The sequence below is a fragment of the Penicillium daleae genome (genome assembly GCF_028827525.1).
Source record: "Penicillium daleae strain IBT 16125 chromosome Unknown utg000002l_segment0_segment0, whole genome shotgun sequence".
Lineage (NCBI taxonomy): Eukaryota > Fungi > Ascomycota > Eurotiomycetes > Eurotiales > Aspergillaceae > Penicillium > Penicillium daleae.
This window is the reverse complement of record NW_026623150.1, coordinates 5248318-5268022: the sequence shown is the minus strand read 5'-3', so window position 1 is coordinate 5268022 and position 19705 is coordinate 5248318. Positions and strand designations below refer to the sequence as shown.

At 46.9% G+C, this 19705-nt stretch overlaps 6 protein-coding genes across 6 annotated transcripts; 3 read left to right on the top strand and 3 right to left on the bottom strand.

The window, feature by feature from the left end:
- Window positions 1-1066: 1066 nt before the first annotated feature.
- Window positions 1067-2747, bottom strand: N7458_002787 (MFS transporter; the record flags this gene model as incomplete). The annotated part of the gene is made up of 4 exons (XM_056906170.1): window positions 1067-2254; window positions 2320-2434; window positions 2493-2510; window positions 2629-2747. The coding sequence occupies 4 exons, from the start codon at window positions 2745-2747 to the stop codon at window positions 1067-1069; spliced, it is 1440 nt and encodes a 479-aa protein (XP_056770277.1).
- A 1872-nt stretch (window positions 2748-4619) lies between these two features.
- On the top strand, window positions 4620-6353 carry N7458_002786 (DUF890 domain protein; the record flags this gene model as incomplete). Its single annotated transcript, XM_056906169.1, has 7 exons — window positions 4620-4699; window positions 4756-4803; window positions 4859-5158; window positions 5212-5285; window positions 5332-5461; window positions 5515-5869; window positions 5925-6353. 7 exons carry the CDS (start codon window positions 4620-4622, stop codon window positions 6351-6353), a joined length of 1416 nt encoding a protein of 471 aa, XP_056770276.1.
- Window positions 6354-7433: 1080 nt separating this feature from the next.
- N7458_002785 (uncharacterized protein) lies at window positions 7434-8444 on the top strand (the record flags this gene model as incomplete). The annotated part of the gene is made up of 1 exon (XM_056906168.1): window positions 7434-8444. One exon carries the CDS (start codon window positions 7434-7436, stop codon window positions 8442-8444), a length of 1011 nt encoding a protein of 336 aa, XP_056770275.1.
- A 128-nt stretch (window positions 8445-8572) lies between these two features.
- N7458_002784 (tetratricopeptide repeat protein) lies at window positions 8573-11371 on the bottom strand (the record flags this gene model as incomplete). The annotated part of the gene is made up of 1 exon (XM_056906167.1): window positions 8573-11371. One exon carries the CDS (start codon window positions 11369-11371, stop codon window positions 8573-8575), a length of 2799 nt encoding a protein of 932 aa, XP_056770274.1.
- A 1107-nt stretch (window positions 11372-12478) lies between these two features.
- Window positions 12479-12745, top strand: N7458_002783 (uncharacterized protein; the record flags this gene model as incomplete). The annotated part of the gene is made up of 1 exon (XM_056906166.1): window positions 12479-12745. The coding sequence occupies one exon, from the start codon at window positions 12479-12481 to the stop codon at window positions 12743-12745; it is 267 nt and encodes an 88-aa protein (XP_056770273.1).
- A 944-nt stretch (window positions 12746-13689) lies between these two features.
- Window positions 13690-14800, bottom strand: N7458_002782 (lipase family protein; the record flags this gene model as incomplete). The annotated part of the gene is made up of 4 exons (XM_056906165.1): window positions 13690-13947; window positions 13977-14057; window positions 14119-14452; window positions 14514-14800. The coding sequence occupies 4 exons, from the start codon at window positions 14798-14800 to the stop codon at window positions 13690-13692; spliced, it is 960 nt and encodes a 319-aa protein (XP_056770272.1).
- Between the last annotated feature and the right edge of the window lie 4905 nt (window positions 14801-19705).

The window sequence follows — 19705 nt, the reverse complement described above, 5'->3', positions numbered from 1 at the left end:
AACAGGCGCTAGAGGAGACTGGCTCTGTTCAACTGCGCTTGTTATCGATTGGCTTGAAGGTAGCGATCTGCGGATATCAGAAAGAAGCACCTCGATGCTGTTTAATCTGTCGAGAACATCTTGGTTGGATGGCGTCCCTTGGACTGGCGATACAGGTAATACAGGTGTAACGGATTCCTGTGATATAGGCTGGGGCCCTGGCCCTGGCCTGAGTGGCGCACGTCGTTTTCGTGTTTCATAGATGCAAGAAAGCTGCAGACGGGAGCATTGCGAGCACGGTATGCCTCTGCTGCAACGGACTTTACGTTGCCGACAAGGCTCACAGGTTGGACGACCTCGGGAAACGGAGAACTTTAACCGATCATTCGATTCCATACCACTCGTACCCTTTCAAGTTGTGGGAGAGAAGTCTCGGTGGTTGGATTAGGCTCGCGGCTGGCGGGGTTTCGAATTCGGCAAAGACACCTTCGAGCGGAACCTGCGGCTTCGCCAGACACGATATTGGTTAGTCATCTTCACTTCTTCAGGTCCACTGCGAACTTAGTAGAGGATGCGATCGCATATATTCTGAACATTGTGTCACTATTGGAAAATCTGCATGCAAAACTCCATATTTCGTGAATTTTCGAGGCCTCAGATACTCGTCGTGTGAAATGGCCCACTGAGAGTCAAATAGAGGGGCAGTTCAAAAAGTAGAATCCAGGGAGCGAAGAGAGGGTCCAGCAGATATGCTTTGCTTTGTTGATTAAGAAAGGTCGTTGGAAATTATTCAGTATTGTCTCTATATACGGCTCATGGTTTATCTCGATGTATCATCTCAATTGTGACAAATAAGGCGTTTTGAGAGTTCTGTTGGGCTTCAGCAGGCACTGACTACTACGACAGTGCTTCAAATTTACCTACTTGAATACAAAAGTTAATCCATAGAGCAAAATTTCAAACCCTTGAAGGTAGAGAGCACCCTAAAATTGAGATCCATGTCGGAAAACATTCCCTACGGTAGGACTGAAACACATTCCGAGTCTCTCACTCTGGAAAAGCAAGGGTCTACAAGATATTGATGGCTTTATTCTATAGACAAAGGATGCCGCAGTCTCAAACTTTCCCCAAATCGATAGACAATCGTGGTCAGGGCAAGCATGATCAAGCTAATAAATCCAAGCAATGAGTTGCCCCAGCCCAAACCGAGTGTTTCGTAAAGACTTGGTGCAACCAAAGGCACGAAAGCTCCAAACAGACACCTGACCGAAGTAACGCAGGCAACTGCAGACGCTGCATAGGGTCCAGCCGCATCAATCAGATATGCCTGAGCGCTTGCGGTCAATCCTACTTGGGCAAAGCCAAAAGGTGCGAGCCCGATTAAAGGAACGATCCAATGTGCATGCACGTAAGTCGACCAGCCATACCAGAAAAAGCTCACTGGGATAAGAAGCGCGGGTACAAATGCTGTCACGATGCGCATCTCCGGCTCGAAGGTATTGTTGTTTGCCTTGGTCAAGCGCGAGACAATGATATCGGAAGTTTTGGCGAATAGAATGAGACCGACTAAACTACCGAACCCCAGGCCGAGGTAGGCAAGCCCTGCGGCTTCCAATGACCAAGAATAGTCGTCTTGGAAGATGGAGGAGGTAGTAGTCAAAAGGGTGTAAAGAAGAGCTGACACCAGACCAACGATCAAGCAGAGAACCAGAAGCAATGGTGAACGGAAGAACATCTTCCAGGGGCGAGAGACTGCGCAGGTTAGGGAGCCCCAAGGCCGTCTGAAGCTGATCAAGTCTTTCTCGGAGTCATAACCGCTCTGTAAATCTTGTATACCCAGTTGCTCTCTCATCTTCAATGTCTTGCGACGAATGATGACAGATGCATTCGTTTCTGGTGCGAAAATCGCCATTAAGGTCGCCATCACTGCACATGAAACCAGGAGTACCCAGAATATCCATCTCCAGCCAATGTTTTGTGTTATGATGCCGCCAAAAAGTGGTCCTAACACGGGCCCAAAGACCGATCCCGTCGCGACTAGGGCATTCGCGACGCCACGCTGTTCAATAGCGAAAAGGTCTGCGACAATGCCTCCTCCCACTGACAGACTTACTGAGCCACCAAATCCTGACAATATGCGGAAGGTAAGGAATGCCCCGACATCAGGAGCAAGAGCGCAGCCAATATGGGAAAGTGTGAAGAGGGCATGGGCAGAGTTTAGAATTATTCGCCGTCCGTATAGTTCGCTTAGAGGAGATAGGACTAAGGGCCCGAACTGAGAGTATTGAATGCTGTCAGAAACAAGATGACATATTTCGCTATTGATTTGTCTCGACTGACCAGATAAGCAAACACAAATATGGTAGTGATCATGGATGAAAGTATGTTTGAATTAACATGAAATTCATCCGTAATGGTTGAAGCTGCCGGAGTCACAATTGTCGATGTGAGGAAGCTGTTCAAAGAGATTAGTCTTTGAGTTGACGTAGGTAGACTTGCGATTTATGACAAACCTAAGCACTATCATACCACTGAGTAAAATCATAGTAGTCCATTTCTTTGCGGATGAGAAGTTCCTATTCAAAACTCAACGAGGGTTCCAGATACTACTGGCATGGTATGCATTCTTTCCCTCGCGTTTGGTCTTACCTGGGATTTTGTAGATCATTTTGACCATCCCAAGCCACGATACCTCTGCTTAGATCCGACTCTAAGAAGAGATCAGGCATCTCGAGCCTTCTTTCGAGATCCTTGTCAGCTGTCGCCATGTGGTGAATTTTTTAATTGCAATCTGAAAGACCTGTGCCTTTTTTTTAACGAAAAAGCCCGCCCTTCGCTCTACAAATAAATAGGTCCCCGGTCGGCCGATCGGCAGATCGGCCGACTATGGGAGTCATACATACTAGATCAACTTGATCCCCCTAGAGAATGGAATGGTTAATGTATTTCTGTAGTCGAAACCGAGAGCATCATTTCTCAGTTTCAAATCCTCGATTTCTTGTTTTCTCAGTGGAAAATCGCAAGATGCCGCTTTCTCTTGGGTGCGATCCTAAAGATCTCCAAGTTGAGCTTGCTGCCCCACCAGGTTGGCACTATACTGCCGGTGATACTGTGATCGGTCACGTCACTCGCTCAGCACCAATTGTCTCGCCTGATGCTTGCGTCAGATTGAGTCTCGTAGGGCGATTGAAAACAAAATTTTACAGAGAAAGCAGCGTCTTGAAAGGCAGTCAAAAGTTCAGAAGTCTGTGGCACCTGTGGACTCCTAAGCCTCAAATCCTTTTTCGGGGACCGTTACACCTACCAAAATCAAAAAATGTTACCCAATATACTTCTTGGGACTTTCAAATTACTATTCCCATGTGCCCCGATTCGTCGGTTGCAGATAGCCATCTCAGGGAAGAAAGCTTTGTATCCTTGAATGCGGAGTGCGCTAGGAATCATCCTTTGCCTGGTTCATATCGTTCCCGTTATGACGGACTTGGTACCTGCTACGAAGCCTTTGTGGAATACTGCCTTGATGTCGAGATGAGTTATATCTCTAGAGGTACCAAGCATTCAGTTCATGCCACACGTCTCATTATAATCGATCACCCTGTCCCTCAAATCCAGAGTCGATGTGACCTGATACGGCAATACAGGGTTGGAAGGGCTTTGCAGAGCGAGCTATTGTCTTCCAATACTAGAGAGAGCAAAAACGCACTTAGAAAGAAAGCACAGGGATTGCTTGGTCTGAAGAATAATCCCAAAGGAGCTTGCATCGTTCAAGTTTCAAGTCCACGTGGTATACAACTTAATGACCCGGCGCCTTTTCAGTTCGTGATCACTATCCTCCCTGAGGTAGATCGGACTAGCACAAGGCTCAAATGTGAGCTAGACGACATCAGAGTCAACTGGGTCAGCTTGTCACTTCACTCCCAGGTGACTTTCTGCGCAAATTCTAGCTCTGGCCCGCAAGCTTCCGACCATTACTTCGTCCAGGACCTTCAGTTGGCGAAAGCATTTCGAAGCCTGAATGAACCAATTATGTTGTCTCCACATTCGAAGTGCCAAGAAGTTGACATCGGGAGCATCTTTCACCTCAGGCTTACCCCTGGCGGTTTATTTGTCCGGGGACGTTTGCACCAGATATCACCGCCAGAAATTCATCCTGATTTTGTCACGTACAATATCAAGCATGCTAACTCACTTCATTGGAAGCTATCGATTACAATGGGCAAACAGACTTACGTCTTGCAAGATTGTTACCCTCTCAGGATTTTGGCGCCGTTTCGAATGTAGACCCTGACAGGACAGATCAGACTAAGATGAGCAATCGATTAATTTTTGATCTATGAGCGGGATATCATCTTTTTTTGAGTAACAAAAAACATAAATAAAGCTTCTTGGGGAAAAATTTACGCGTAAAAATTTCTCCTACATTCAATCTTTTGTGGATGGTGGTTCTGGCGATGACGTTCAACAATAGTTTGCATTTCTGCCTCAGGCATCAACAGCCAAGTCTTCTCGGATCTCCGCCGAGACGACATACAACTGCCCTTCTGCATTCACTACTCCGTGGACGACTTCTTGTCGAATCGAAATTAACAGGTAGCCTCTTGTGTTTCCTACTGGTGATCTCACTTCCTTGAACGGGAGCCATGGAGCCTGCTCGAAATCTCTACAAAAGTGACATCGACTTTGCAGCTCTCGCGTTGCAGTCGCGAGACTTTGCCAAACAGTACGTGGATTTCAGCCGCTGGCACAAATAGGAATTTGAATCTGACGGATATGCAGCCTGCGATTCAACGGACAGTTGGACTTTCACGATGAAGCTGCCGTCAGGTGAGTTTGGACGCGAACAGCCTCCACCCTGACCGCGACACGCTAACGAGTGTAGACAATTGACGATCAGCCTGTTACAGCATGACTTCGGGCTCAAAGTCGAGATTCCCTCTGATCGGTTGTGCCCCCCAGTAAGCGTCTTTGTAGTCAAGCTTCAACTTACCGGGCTGAGGCTGACTCACACTACAGGTTCCAAACAGGTTTGTGGATACTTCACCTCAGACAAAGTTCAGAATTCTTATATCTCACGGCATAGACTGAATTACATTATATGGGTGCAAGACCTTCTTGACTCAACAACTGGATCAGTCCACGACACGTATGACGCAGACCGAGAAGTCGTCGGACTTGATGTGTATGTCACCACCAAAGCAAGCCCTGCAAATCCGGAGACTAACGAACGTGCAGCGGAACAGGATGCTGTAGCATTTACCCCCTGCTGGGTTGTATGACTCGTCCTCGATGGAAATTTGTCGCTACCGGTATGTCTTCCACCAGTCTCGTCACGACCAATCTAACTGCTCTCAGATGTCGATGAGCAAAACGCGCGAACCGCGCGAGAGAACGTCGCCCTGAACGAACTTCAGTCACGCATACAAATCATCAGGACTGACCCAGAAGGTCCCTTATTCCCCCTTGAAAAGCTCGACCACAAAACGTAAGCACCTTCAGACTTCCTAAGATAGCTCAACACTAACACCGCCAACCCAGCCTCGACTTCACCATGTGCAACCCCCCGTTCTACGCATCACAAGAAGAGATGTTAAACTCCGCAGAGACAAAATCACACGTCCCATTTTCCGCTTGCACCGGCGCAGCAGTGGAAATGATCGCTCCCGGCGGTGAAGTCGAGTTCGTGATTCGCATGATTAACGAGAGCTTGCAACTGCGAGACCGGATTCAATGGTACACATCCATGCTCGGGAAACTGAGTAGCGTTACCACGTTAGTCGAACGGTTGACTGAGCATAATAATAATAACTACGCCGTCACCGAGTTTGTACAAGGTAACAAAACGAAGCGGTGGGCTGTGGCTTGGTCGTGGGGGGATCGGCGACCTGCGATGGTAAGAGTTACCTACACCCATCCTACATATATGGACTCGTGCTAATGGATTTCAGTCCGTGGCGCGGAATATTCCAGGGTTCCCGAAACATTTGCTCCCTTTCCCGGCTGATTACAGCTTCACACTTCCCACTGAGACGAACATCGATTCTGCTATCAGCACAATGAAGTCTAACCTCGGTTCACTGTCTTGGTACTGGAACTGGGATAAGAGTACCAGTGCAGGAGTGGGATTCGCGTCTGAAAATGTGTGGTCTAGACAAGCTCGAAGGAAAATGAAGTTTGCGAAACAAGCAGGGATGGGACATTTAGATGTTATCCCACAGGAAGTTGCGCTGGGCGTTCGAGTCCAACTGAAGCTACTCCAATGGAAGGAGCTGGAATCAAAAGAGGTGCAAGTTTTGGTACGTTGGATTCAAGGGACGGATAGTGTGCTCTTCGAGAGCTTTTGTGGTATGTTGAAGCGGAAAATGGAAGATAAATGAGAAACAAAGATGCTTGCTTCATTGTGCCGCCTCCGGTGCTTCAGGGATTTCATGCCCGGATAATGGACGCGAAAGAGATGCAGGCAGGAGGTCATAGCCAATTTGGGACTGAAAAACCCGTCGGTGTGGAATTGAGTCCGTCTCGGAGCCTCAAATCTTCCGAAGATGAAATAGAAAATAAATCAAACCAGAAGTATGGTAACTATTCCGTATTACAGTAACATCATGGATAAGCCATGGACGCCTCAGTTACTCATGCCGTTACTTACTTATGTAAAAAAAAACTCTCAAATAGGAAATTTGTGCAATAACTACGCGTTAAAGCGCGTCTACGGCTCTGATATAGCAGTTGGGTCTTCTATTCGCTCGTAAAAGGTAAGTGTTGGGTTTGGTCGAAGCGTGTTTAGGTAGAATGTAATTTTTGTAATTATCTAGTAAGTTACCTGACAGTACAGTAATATCGTATAGGATACATCAGTTTGAGGTCTCGTGAGTTGTCACCCCTGATCACATCTGCGTCTTACCAGGTTCTTCCAGCGCTTTTCTGCTCCTAGTCAATAAACGAAGAGAGCATACTCGTCCACTTCGCAGGCCATGAGCTTCTCCATCCACGGCACACCACATCTACTTGCCAGTTTTTCTCTGCTTATTGCCACCATCAGCATCATCATCAAACCCACCGGACGGCAAACTTTTTTGGAAGATGTCAAGTTTAGTATACTATTCTTCTCCCCATTCCGATCTCCACGAATCGTCTTAAGCCTCGTCATTTACTTGATTCACCTGCGACTCTTGAACATTGCGGATATACAGAGTAGCCTGAAGTTTCTTTCTCATCTTGAATTTCCATCGAGATCATCAGACCTTAACAGGGTTTGGCCGCAATTTGCGAGGCGGCTTCTCCTCGTCGGGGGAACGCTTCCGCTGTATGCTGTGCTGTTAGCGTCGACAACTTGTCGGTGGTTGCATATCTTCGTGACCTTCTTAGTCGCGGAATCTGTGCTGGTTGAATTACTATGGTTCTCTAGAGACTCTTCACCTGATGGGTTCATCGTCCGCAGAGGCTGGCCTGGTCGGACTATGCTGCTAGTGAAACCACTGGCCTCACCAGACATTCTCTCGAGTGATCATGCCAATAATGAAGGCAGCACAAATGAAACCGAAGGAGAAAAGGAGGATGGACACGATTCCCCGCCATCTGCTCAAAAAGACAATCTCTGCGATCGTATCCAGCAGCTCTGGCCCAAAGCGACCGACCCCGTTATCGACTTTACCGTGTCCGCCTTGCCTCCGAAGTACGCTCCGAGGCTAGAACGAATATTCTCATCCAATATACGTGCCTCTCAGTGGACGTGTGGGCACTGGCGCTGTTTTGTCTATGTGATTTCCCGTGTCGTCCTCAGGACCACCTCTTTTGCTTGGTACATCGAGCAAGCATTCATCACCTGGCTACTCTACGATGTCCTACGCCCAGTGACGCTCCAAGTTTCCGATACGTTACTAAAGATCAATATCGTTGGAGATCTTCTTCAACATGTGTACCAAATATCTCGCCTGTTGGCTTTGAGCGCCTCGGCTCACCTTTTCACGAAGTTGATTATTATCCTTCTGCGCAGACAACAGAGGATAAGGCGAGCATCCCAAGACCTTGCCGAGTTTGCACCGATCACTTCCAAGGGGATCCAGATTCTTGTCCAAGTGGTGATGCCCAATATTCTGTTCCTGCTTTTGGTTCCTGGTGCTACTTCTTCAAATCCACCGCTGACAAGACAAATACTCTCATATGCCACTGAAACCATAGTGATTGTCGTTATCTGGATAACTGGGTATCGAATCCTCCTTAGCTCGCCAAACGTTTCCACGCTTGACTCTGGATCCTCGTTGGAATTGAATGCAGCTCCTAGAAATGACTCCTCGGATACCCGGAATTTGGCAGCGTCAGCGTCGCGTCTGACGTTATTCAATGACAAGCAAGGAGTGTCTCGGGGTGGATCTGAGAACCCGCGTATTCCTGCTGGTTCTCGCTTCCAGATATTCCGATTAGCAATTTCGATTCCTATCCTGATAGTTTGGGGTTTTCTTCATTATTAGAGAGATGTGCTGGTGCCATGTTATGCCCCCCAAAATGAGCAACTGCAGCTGCAAGATACTCCCTACTGTCTTCAGGAGATCACAAACATAAATTTTATATTCATCAAAGCTATACAAGGATGTATATACTAGTTTCCAGTGACCTCAGTCTGCAACTCCTTAAGCAGCTCCCAACCCTCCGAATCCTCCCAGAACTCCTTACCCTTACCCATAATTCCACGAACAGCACTCCGGGCCTTGAACCGCCAGTCGCGCATGACCATATCCGCCTCAGCGTCGCCCTCGGCCTTCTGCTCTTCGTGGTCCATGGGTCCGTACCGCGCATATCCATCGCGCACCAGCTTCTCCGTAGCCCGGACAACGGCCATCCAAGGCTTCTCATCCCCCATCTGGAACGCACCCTGCGCAGAGGCAGCGATGGTAGCGCGCCATGCCTTCTCATGGGCATCTAGCGCACGGCTGGGGCGATTGCGGAACATCTCCACGCGAGCGACGAGGAGCCACAGAGCAGATGAGTGGGTAATGAGAGGGACGACGTTGTTGTCCACCAGGGAAATGATTTGGCCTGGGATGGTGCCGGTGCGGACGACCGGGCCATCGTCGGTCTGGATGCGGAGGGATTCGTACTCGAAGGCCGTGACGAGGAAGTCCACGAGCACGCTAAGAATAGGAAGATCAATGCACTTTTCGCCCTTCTTCTCGCCGACGAGCTCAATAACTCGCTTCTGGGCGGTGACCACGTCGCGGAAGGGAGTTGCTGGTGGTGGAATGGAGGCTGCTACCGTAAGCACATTGTCCCAAATACGGACTTCAGTGTGCTTAAGTTGAGCAGCGCGTAGGAGGGCCGCCAGGGCGTCTCGCTTGCGCTTGTGTGGATCAACCTCCTTGACTATCTTCTCGCCCGTGCTTTCATCGATTTCTTCATCCTGGGACGGCTCGGGGTCTTTTGAGCGTAGCGTGGCAACGGCCAAGTTACTCCATCCCTCCGCATCGGTATCATCTAATTGCACGGTACGGGTGAAAGACTCCATGGCATCCTCAAACCGCTGAAGCTCGAGTTGCACGCATCCCAGAGCAAACCAGGAACTCTCGTTCAGGCGGTTGACGTGCAGACCCCTACGGTAGGCAGCCTCAGCTTTCTCCAGTTCAGGCGGCGTGAGACCCAAGTAGTGTCGAGCGAGAGAGCGCTGGGCCCGAGCATATCGTTGTCCTGAGATATCCCAGGCACGCTCGTACAACTTCTCGTCCTTCTCAATATCTCCGAGAATACAGAAGAGTCGGGGCGCATCTGCCGGCAATGTAGATCGCTCCGGGCCTTCAAACAGCTCATTCTCATCATCTTCGTTAGGACCCTTAGCCTCGTACAGCTGCCGGCGAACCACAGATCGAGCTTTGGCTTCGCGCTCGGTAGCTGCATAGCAAAGCGCCGCTTCAGCCCACATCTGCAAGCGCTCGTAGATTTCAAGAGCAGTACGGAGACCACCCAGCTCGACCCAGCGCTTGGCCAATTCGGCCTCCAGGCTCCACCGGGTGGAGAAGTTCATCAACCAAATGTATTCCAATCGATCGGCAGCAGGGGCCGACTCGGATTTCTCCGGCCGTGGCAGGAATGTGGTAGGGTCAGAAGAGGGCTGCTGAGCTGCGGAGTCATCTGTGGCGGTATCCGCAATGACTTGGTCAACAAGTGCCTGCATCTGCAGAACAGATCTCTCTACGGTACGCGAGCGGAACCCTTCCACGCGACTGCGGACGAGCAGTGCTTCTGTATAGATCTGCCAGTTCGAGCTGCCGCCCTCCAAAACACGGGCGGCATAAGGTTGAGTCTCCTCTCGGGTCAAACCGTTCTCCGGGGAAGTGTTGGTGATAGCAGACGCCATAGCCAGCAAGATGGCCGAGTCCACGGGGTTGAGAATGGGTTGATCATTAGGATCAATAGACTGCAGGCCCGCGGGAAGCTCGTCCGACACCGTCGTTAACTTCTTATCCGCAAATGAAATGGCTTCTAGGAGTGTATCGTCATTAAGGTCCAGGTTCTTAGGACCGGACGGGTCCGTCGACTTGGGCGTTTCGTCAGCACTTTTAGCCAAAACTACAAGCTGACTGATATCGCGATCTTGGAACTTCGTCCGCTTTCCCAGCTTTCCGGTCAATGCAAACTCGAAGTTTCGGATCTGGGATGCCTGATCTAGATCCGCACGGGCTTTTCCATCGAATCCATGATGTGTGTTGATAATAGCCCGTTCTAGCAAAAAGTGACTTCTCTCTTCAGTATCGAGGTCTGCCTTGGCCAACCCATCCAAATCCTTGTAAATTTCGTCCTGCAAGGTACTCGTAACTTCGGAGAGCATCTTCTGATGGAGGAAATTGACACGCACGCGCGCCGTCTTTGCCGGAACTGCGCCCTCATTACTCGCGTCAACGAGCAGAGCCTTGGCGATCGAGAAGAGTTCAGGGTTGGGTGTGAGTTTGTAAGCCGCTTCTCCATCAACAGAAAGATCACGGATGATCTTGGCCCGCACAGCTCGAAGCGTAGCAATATCGCTTCGCAGAGAAGGAGTAAAAACCACATCTGCCGAGTTAAAGTGTAGGGGTGGCCCGGTAACGTTTGACTGTAGGAAACTGAACAGCGCTGCGAGACCAATGTGCAGGAGCTGCGATTGCATTTGCTCCGATGTCAAGTCATCGCGCGGGGTTTGAAGGGCAGCGCGGGCCTGGTCGGCAACGAAGGAGGTATAGGAAATCTCGGACTTGGAGATCTTCGCAAGAGCTTCGCTATCAGAAGCATCGTGGCCGAGGAGTTTGCGTGCGAGGGGTAGCTCGAAAATGGGAACAATGTGGTCGGAGGTCAAGCGAACGGGGTCATATCGGGCGTTGAGGGGGGCATCGAAAACGCCATTGAGCGTGGGAGGGTAGATGGATTCGGCCATGTCGACTGAATGTGTCGAGTCTTTCGTACCAGAGGGCCGAACTGCGTCGCTTGACTCCACGAAGCCTCAATTGGTGAAGTGCGAAACCCCGCGGTCTTTTCGATTTTTCTGCTTATCGATAGTGTGTGGATAGCGGAGATGGCGTGGCGATAACAATACACATCTAAAGTCTGTTATTTGCTGGCTTTATTACCACGCACATCTAAAGACCCCTCCGTTGGATTTGTCGTGTTTGCACACATTCAAAGACTAGGTAGGGTAGGCAAAATGAAATTTCAAAATTTCGAAATTACTGAAATTTGGCTGCTTGAAATGTAATTTGAAATGGGCCTTGAAATCTTGAAATGGCGCTAGTCTGAAATAGGTAAGGACATGATCAGCTGACCAATCAAGACAAACTAGCTTGTTTGAGTCGGGACGGTGGGCAATCAAACCTGATCTTGGTCAAGAGACAAGTGAATGATGACTCATCAATGCCAAGAAATATTGAAATGTAATTGAAACGAACAAAAAAGGTGAAATTTCAATATTTCGTAATGGGTTGGCCAATTTTGTAATTACACCATCACTAACCAAGACATGATGATTATTGGTAAGCCGTCGAGTGGTTCTGGTGTAAGTCCGAGTTAAATCTTAAAACTTTTTCCGCAAACGAAAGTAACGCGTCAAATATGAATTAAAAAGATATTCGGCCCTATGATCAGGCGACGTCAGTTCTATGATCTAAACCTTACAGTAATAGGATACTCCAAGAAGAAAATAAAGTTTTGTTAAACCTGAAATGACGCCAACGACTGGATGCAGATTGAGCGGTACCCTGTCGGCCCGTCCGGGATACCCTGTAGGCCTCATCTATACTGTATTCCCCACCGCTTCTTTGGTTCTGTGAGCCCCGGCGAGCACTCTGCAGTGCTCCGCCTTATCCTTGGGTCTGTCTATGCCTAGCCAGTATTGGCTATATTTCTCTTTCAAGGGAGGAATAAAATTATAAAGTCGACCCTCTGCCCCGTAAAGCAACTTACGGAGTCCGACATAAGCTACACGGCTGGTAGAAATTAAAAACTTTCCGTTCCAAAGCAATTAACTATCGTCTTCTCTATCTCCATCATGAAGCTTCTACCTAGTTTGATTATGTTTACTGCGGCTGTCTCTGCCTGCAGCGATCCTGCCTTGCGGTGCAAGAATCCCGAGGGAAGCAAAGCGGGCGACTATTCTAAAACTGTCGAGATCTGCGCTGAAGTAGGCAATGGCGCAAGTATGTGCTATTGCTGGGGGGCTGGTGAGGATTATTGCTACCTTGTCAATGGCAACAACCAGGAAGAGTTTGCAAGTTCCTGCACAGCGGAGCCTGCATGGTATACTGAGAGCTGTTAAAGCTATGTCTATTTGAAGTCTCTGTAGGAAATGGTCGGTAATAAAGGCCATATTACCTGTTTTAAGACTGCTAATTGCATTTACCAGGAATGACAGAGCCGATATCGTTGTCGCCTTAACGCGAATACTTCTCGTATTCTTCCACGAATGAGGAAGCCATCAACCTGTCCTACTTCCCTATTTCCTTGTTATTGTTGCTAGTTAAATGTTTTTGCGATTTCACGGTCTTTATTCCTTTGACCGTCCTAGTGTTTCGTGCTTTAATGGCTTGTTGTTTTATTTGTTGCTCGCCGTCTCTATGATGTAATGTGTCCTACCAATCAAGAAGTATATGAAACTCCTATGCATAACCAAGCCGCCGCGCAGCATCGGGCGGTGTCAAGGCTGATTGGACGAGCATAGGTATAGAAATATAAGGGTAAAGTTAAAAACAATTAAAAGACTTAAGTCTCCTCAGTATCGTGCTACGAGAACTTAGCAAGCAAATATGGGAATTTCCGCGGCAGGAGACAGGCAATAGTACTGTTCTCGCGGTCCTGGATGCGAGATACGTTGCAAAAATGGATCTAGGAACGACAAGAAGGCAATTATATCAGAGACTGGGACGTCAGAAAACCTCTCACTGTAAGAGACCAGGATCCCCTGGCCTGGAGAAGAAGTAACAAGTACAAATAGTACGCAAGAAGCCGAAGAAGGCAGAGGAGAAGACAAATGAGAGCAATTCTTGGCAGGAAAGCGGGCGAACCAGCGTCGAGGTGCGCGCCGAGTTTGATAGTGGGAGCAGAGCAAAGCTCCGCGGGGAGGTCGCGCAGGGTAGTAAACCCTTTCACTACGTTACTTCGTTTCAGAGTAAAGAGGGCGAAAAGTAAAGACGAAATGCAAAGAGTTGAGTGACAAAAACCAAAGCTGAACGCTTAGATCTGGCAAGGCGCTGGATCAAGTCATCAGAGGTCACACCAACCCTTCCCAGAACCTTTGCTGGCACCATCCCGAGAACAGCCCGTCATGTTTCCGATATACCAATTGTGCGCTGTGATATCACAGCCGGTCTGTCCAAGGTTCCCTGTCTTGTTGTCAATGCCCTCGATAACTTCGACGTCAGCAGGTGTAGGTTTCACGGTATTATTTGAAGTGATCCAGTATTCAGGGGAGGATTGGCTGTATTGCCATTTTTTTTGACACGTTTGGAAGTTGCCAAAACTCTGGGGACTGGATCGTCTGAATGAGTTACTCGATAGTTCAAACCCATTGTTGTGTTGGTAATAACCTCTGCAACACTATAGTTTCCAATTTGAGGACTGCCAAATGTAAACTATTTATAATCAGTTAGCACTTTTATTGTTTCCTCTGGCTTGGACTAAATTATTCCTCACAAGATCAATCGTCCGGTTTGCTTTTCTCAGGTACGTTGCACCAACTGTGGACAGTGCACCCCCAAGACTATGCCCAGTGAAAGCAACAGTGAAGTGGGGGAAAACCTTCACGGCGCAATCCAATGTCGGCATTATGAAACTCGAAGCACTGTTCCAAGCACTAAGGAACCCTCCATGCATTAAACAGTCCGGGCAAATTTCAGGTACGGCAATTTGGGTGTAGTTGCCGTCGGTTTTGAAGTTTCCGGAGTATTCACTTCCGCGGAAGGAAAGAATAATACGTTGATGAGTTCTGTCGATTGCAATGAAGCCCGTTGTATTGCCAGGGTTTATTCTGCACAGAATCTTAGTCACTGACTGATATTTCCATCATTTTCCATGAAGCTGAGAGTTACCCTTGGAAGGAGCCTATAATTTCTGTATCAGAGAATTCAATAATTGGACATTTTCCCGGGTCACAAGTGACTTTTGCGCCTGCAGTCGCATTGAAGTTATTTATACAAGTTGCTGCAGCAGAATATTCAGAAAAAACACTCAATGTTCGCAGAACTGGCGCTGTGACATCTTGTGGTAACCCTATGAGAGGCTTTTCTTGAACTGGATAGTTGTGGCTTGTTGAAAATACCGTAGACTGCAACGACAGGGAAAAGGGCCATAGCAAGACAGAGAGTGCTGGTAACATTGTTGCCTTACCCCTCAAGTCTTTTAGTGATGTAGGTAAAAGATGGCTTAGGCTTTAGAAGCAAGAAGAAAAGAGTAGGGAATCATATCAAGTCGTTATATAGGAATCCTAAAGCTTTTCAGTAACTATTGTTGGAACATGCATATCAGCTATGCAATTCTGGCAAACCATTATACTATCAAAAATTCATGACGCGAACATGTCAGGCGACACGGGTTCATGATGTTTTTGACAAAACAAAAAACAAGTAATATTCACCGATGATACTTATATCAAGGATAAAAAACAAGAAAATAATGCATCTAGGCAAGTCTACAAAGGCCTTGATTCAAATTGCTTTGAAATCACGTTCTTCTGACTTCCGCTTGACTTCCGATCACTTCTGAATGAACTATGAAATACTGCATTCGAAACGTTACATTGGGACCTCACTGACATCACTCAGGCATACAATAGTGCGAAATATATGTCATGCATATTGCCTAATTCAGTGAGCATCAGTCGGGAATTGCATACAAATCTCGTCCGAACGCCCGCCCTCCTACTGTTCTAGTCCGGAGGGTCCGGATGGTGAACACCATCAGAAGCCGTGGAGTCCCTATATAATTAAAGTTACAGTAAACTCCCGTTTTCGGCACGGGCCTCCGTGCCACAGAATTTCGGTGTGCCTAATGAAAGTGTGCCGCTAGTACTGCACTAATCCTAATATAGTGAACACTAGTCTGCTTTTGGTCTAGAGTAGTCATCCAACTTCCTGTTTCCTCCCATCAAAATGTGGCGGACCGAATATATATATATATTTGTCCTGGTCATCCTTACTCTCCTGCTCACTACTATCGACACCTATCGAGATAGTCGCATGGTTGATATCACGTCCCAAATTGAGACGAAACCACTAACCAGATATTCTCTAAGTAGATTTAGGGTATGGCCCCAATGAATAGATACATAGTGCTTTTTTCTGAGCGTTAGATATGCCTTTGTTGGGTTGTTTTGGGATGAGGTAGCTTGGCAGGCATGGCGCACCGAAGAGGCAGAATCTTGTATTCTGATTGGTCTATTTATATGACTAAGCAGGATTTGAAAGGAAATTTATGTGCCAGATAAAAGTGTGCCAGATGACGTTCTTATATATGAGAAAACCCAAAAAGGTGGGTCCATCTAACAGATTTTGGTGCCGAATGAAAATGTGTGCCTAACCTGGGCGTGCCGAAAACGGGAGTTTACTGTACCTGTCTCGTTGTCCGTCTGATTTGCGAAATATACCTCAGGCTTTGCTATGCTGTCATTCCAATGGTACCGTACGGGAAAATCACCAGACGTACCTGTCCAGGGGGGGTAGGGAAGTTCCTTGGAATAGGACCCGTGCACAAAGCATACCGGACTGCTTTCGCTGAAAGGACCTGCAACGATCTTTAGCTAGAAAATACCAGGTGGACAGGACGAGGTATTTATAGGTTCGAGGCTTGCTTGATCTTGGTGGTTTACAAGTGTATCATCGGTTTTGAGCAAGTTTATGGAAAAGTGAATGGGTAGAACACAGCATACCCGCGCAAAAAAGAGGAGGCTTCGAGGTTTATTACACATTTATAACGATGTTATTTTCCTTACCATCGGTTGAAACTTGCAAAAGATACTCCATGATCTTGCCCATATACTTCACCGTCGTGCTTTCGCAAAAACAGACTTGTCCCGCATCAAATTGAACGCCAGGTAAATCGATTGACTCGTCCTCGTCAGCCTCAAAGAGTTGAGCAACTGTGACAAAACCGTTTCGTATACATCTCAAACATATATTTTATTCTAGCACTGGCTCCTATTGCCTTTACTTGAGTCATATTAATATCAACGATCGGTATTGTCTGTGTCATCCTTTGAGTTGCCGTAGTAAATGACCCATTTTTTCGAACCAGTCATTTTCGAGTAGGCCTACTTTAACGGTAAAGACTTTCTTCATACCGGAACAATTTTATGGGACTGGTGATCATAGACATACAATGTTTATGTCCTCTAACCGCGGGCCGATCCAGCTACGGTCCTCCCCACCCCGCTTAAGGGTGTCCAACATCCCGCATAAGATATTAAAATCTCCTACTCAAATCAACTGTACGTTGAATGAATTTGACGAACGCCCGTCATACCACAAAGTTCGCGATTGCAGCTGACCACCACCGTACTTGTTCCATCATCTCAGCGAAAAAGTCCTCGTAATCCGTTAAGGTCCTTGCAATCCTGGTCATATATCCTTCTGAACGATGAAATACTTTAGACTATTTATACCTACGATAGAGAATGAATAACGCAAAGGGAATGGCTTGATACAGTAAATCTGGAATGTCCGGAATCTTCCGTTTCTCTCTACAAGATAGCATTTTCCTGTGCCAAATGTCTTTCGTCATCCTGAATCATCTTCCTTAGTTTGAAGAACTTGAAAAATACTAGCAAGGCCAAGAAAGTACAGAATATCAAGCTAGTAGTAACAGTTGTAATAATTGACATTACAGACCATTGACTACCCCGGGATGTATATATGTTGATAAGTGTAATGAGTAGCCCCGCTGCTGCGTTTAGTATTGCTGGCCTTCCTATTGTAAGCGTGGGACGTTTCATTAAGTTGAATTTCCAGACCACTCACGTGAACAATTTATTAATAAGCCATGTGTAAGTTCTTTGTAATTTGCGAACTTGTAGTAACTGTAGAATACCTGTGATTACACCCACAAAGAACAGAAAGGCAATAGCGAGTAGAGGAGGGTTTTGTATAGTGCTTAAAACTGCTTAACCAGCCTTATTGCTGCTAAGGGTCTTCTCGACTTGACTAGATTTTTGCAACGAAGTAAAAGTATTTGGTATAACGAGATATCCGGCTAATAGAACCCAATTTGCCGCAATAACGGCGATGTTGTATTTCATTTCTGTCTGGGCTTTGTCCCTGGGTATTTTTGCGTAGGCCGTTTTATTGACCCTATATGTGGTGGATTCGAATGTCTTCATAGAACTTATATCATCCTAAGACTCTGCGGTCCAATTTTGTAAGTGTCCTTTGTGGAGCTGGGTAGACTGTTCTCGAATATTCTTATCATGATTTTTGCTGAGTAGGTTCGATATTGGCATTTTGCGATGCCGTAAGCTCAAGTAGATTCTCGAGACAAGTATACCCTATTTATAACAGTGATTAATTACCTAGATCGACAATCCATTGAACGGCCTTTGACATTGGCAATGAATTTCATGTCTGGGTAAGCTTAGCATATAAGAGCACTTTCAATTATATGAGGAGAGGGTTAATAGATACACGGGTGTCTGAGGCACTTGGCTTCTACGAGAAGTAATGCGATACCGATTCCAAGCCTCATTTAACGGAATTTTCAGCAGGAGATACAAAGATGAGTGCCAATTATTGCAAGAAACGGCTCATATTCTGCTAAGGACGCAACGCATTTTACCGTGCGCGCTTGAGAGAATCTGCATGTTGGCAAAGGGTTTAGGTCTGGCCTTTCTGGGCTCCTACGTTTAGAGCCCTCATCAATATCCTGTCAATATGCATTGGTTTTGACTTTCAAGCAAATAGGACTGTAATGCTTCTCACTTCGTTCGTTTCAGGGCACAGCAGCTCTCGTAGAGAGCGAGTGATTAGTAAGGGAATCAAGTCGATCGTCGTCTTGGCAATCGGATATGCCTGTTCGCCAGTTATCTTACTCGCCTTGTAACACTGACTCATTGTCACTGGAATTAATCAAGCAAAACCCCTCATCTTGAGTGGTTAGTCAGAAGTTATTCCTGAATAATTTGTAGGTGCTTACCATTTTTAATTAGGGTAACAAAACCTAACCCAACGTTGCCGCTAGTGTAGGGGATCAATTACCTATCGGGACGTCTATCGTTATAATCAAGGACAAACTGTTTATACATTCACTAGAGATAATTTTCTTTTTTTTTGCCCTACCTATCTAGGACAAGCCATTCCTTATCCAGTTCATTTCTGGAATAGCCGTTTAATTCCACGGACAAAAAGGCATCATTAAAATATGCTGCAGCTATGGTGGATTGCATTTTTTCCTAGTATTGTAAGGGCTTGATGAGAATGTTGGTGAATAAGTCGCTGGTGTCTAGACTTCGCAGATACTACTAAGATCATTACGGACTCATATCTTCGACTCTATCACGGTGCGTGGCTGCGGTGCCTGGCCGTCCTCTGCACGTGACCCACTCTGTTTACACCTCATCTCGAATTCTTGCCCTGTTGATAGCTATTCGAGCTACGTCTTGTCTATGTACCTGTGTATAGCCTGACCGTAGACTGTCTATTACGTTAACTCCTAATATACCTGTTACCGGACCTGCACCCTGACAGACTCTGTATTTTTTGGATCATACAGTCAACTCTCGCTTATAGCACGCCCTGCCATCCAACAGAAAATATGTGCTATAAGTGAATGGTGCAAGAAGTGGTCTGATGACTAATATCCCTGTCACTCAAATTAACTATCTAGAAACTGAGAACAGCTGGTTTCGAACCCATGTTGCTCAAAAAAAAGGGGTTACCAGCTAGGCCAAAAAGCACCACATTGCTTTATAGAACTGTCTAAAAGTCACTATCTGACCCCTACTACTTCGTAAAGCCCATCTCTTTAAGTGTCTTCTGTTTCCTCCCATCCACCTGTAGCCTAGTAAATAGACCTATTAAGCCTTCTATCTGACGAATATTCTCCTCAGTAGCGCTCTCTTGGTGCTGAGCCCACAGAAGCGCATCCTGCATGCTGTTGATAACCGTAGCGCTAGATGGTAGATCTGGTGGCGGCCCAAATATATCTTCGCTATCCTGGCTATCATCGTCACCACCGCTTGATAAACCGAGGATTATATTAGATAAATCAGGCTCATCGGCGTAGTTTTCGTCCGACG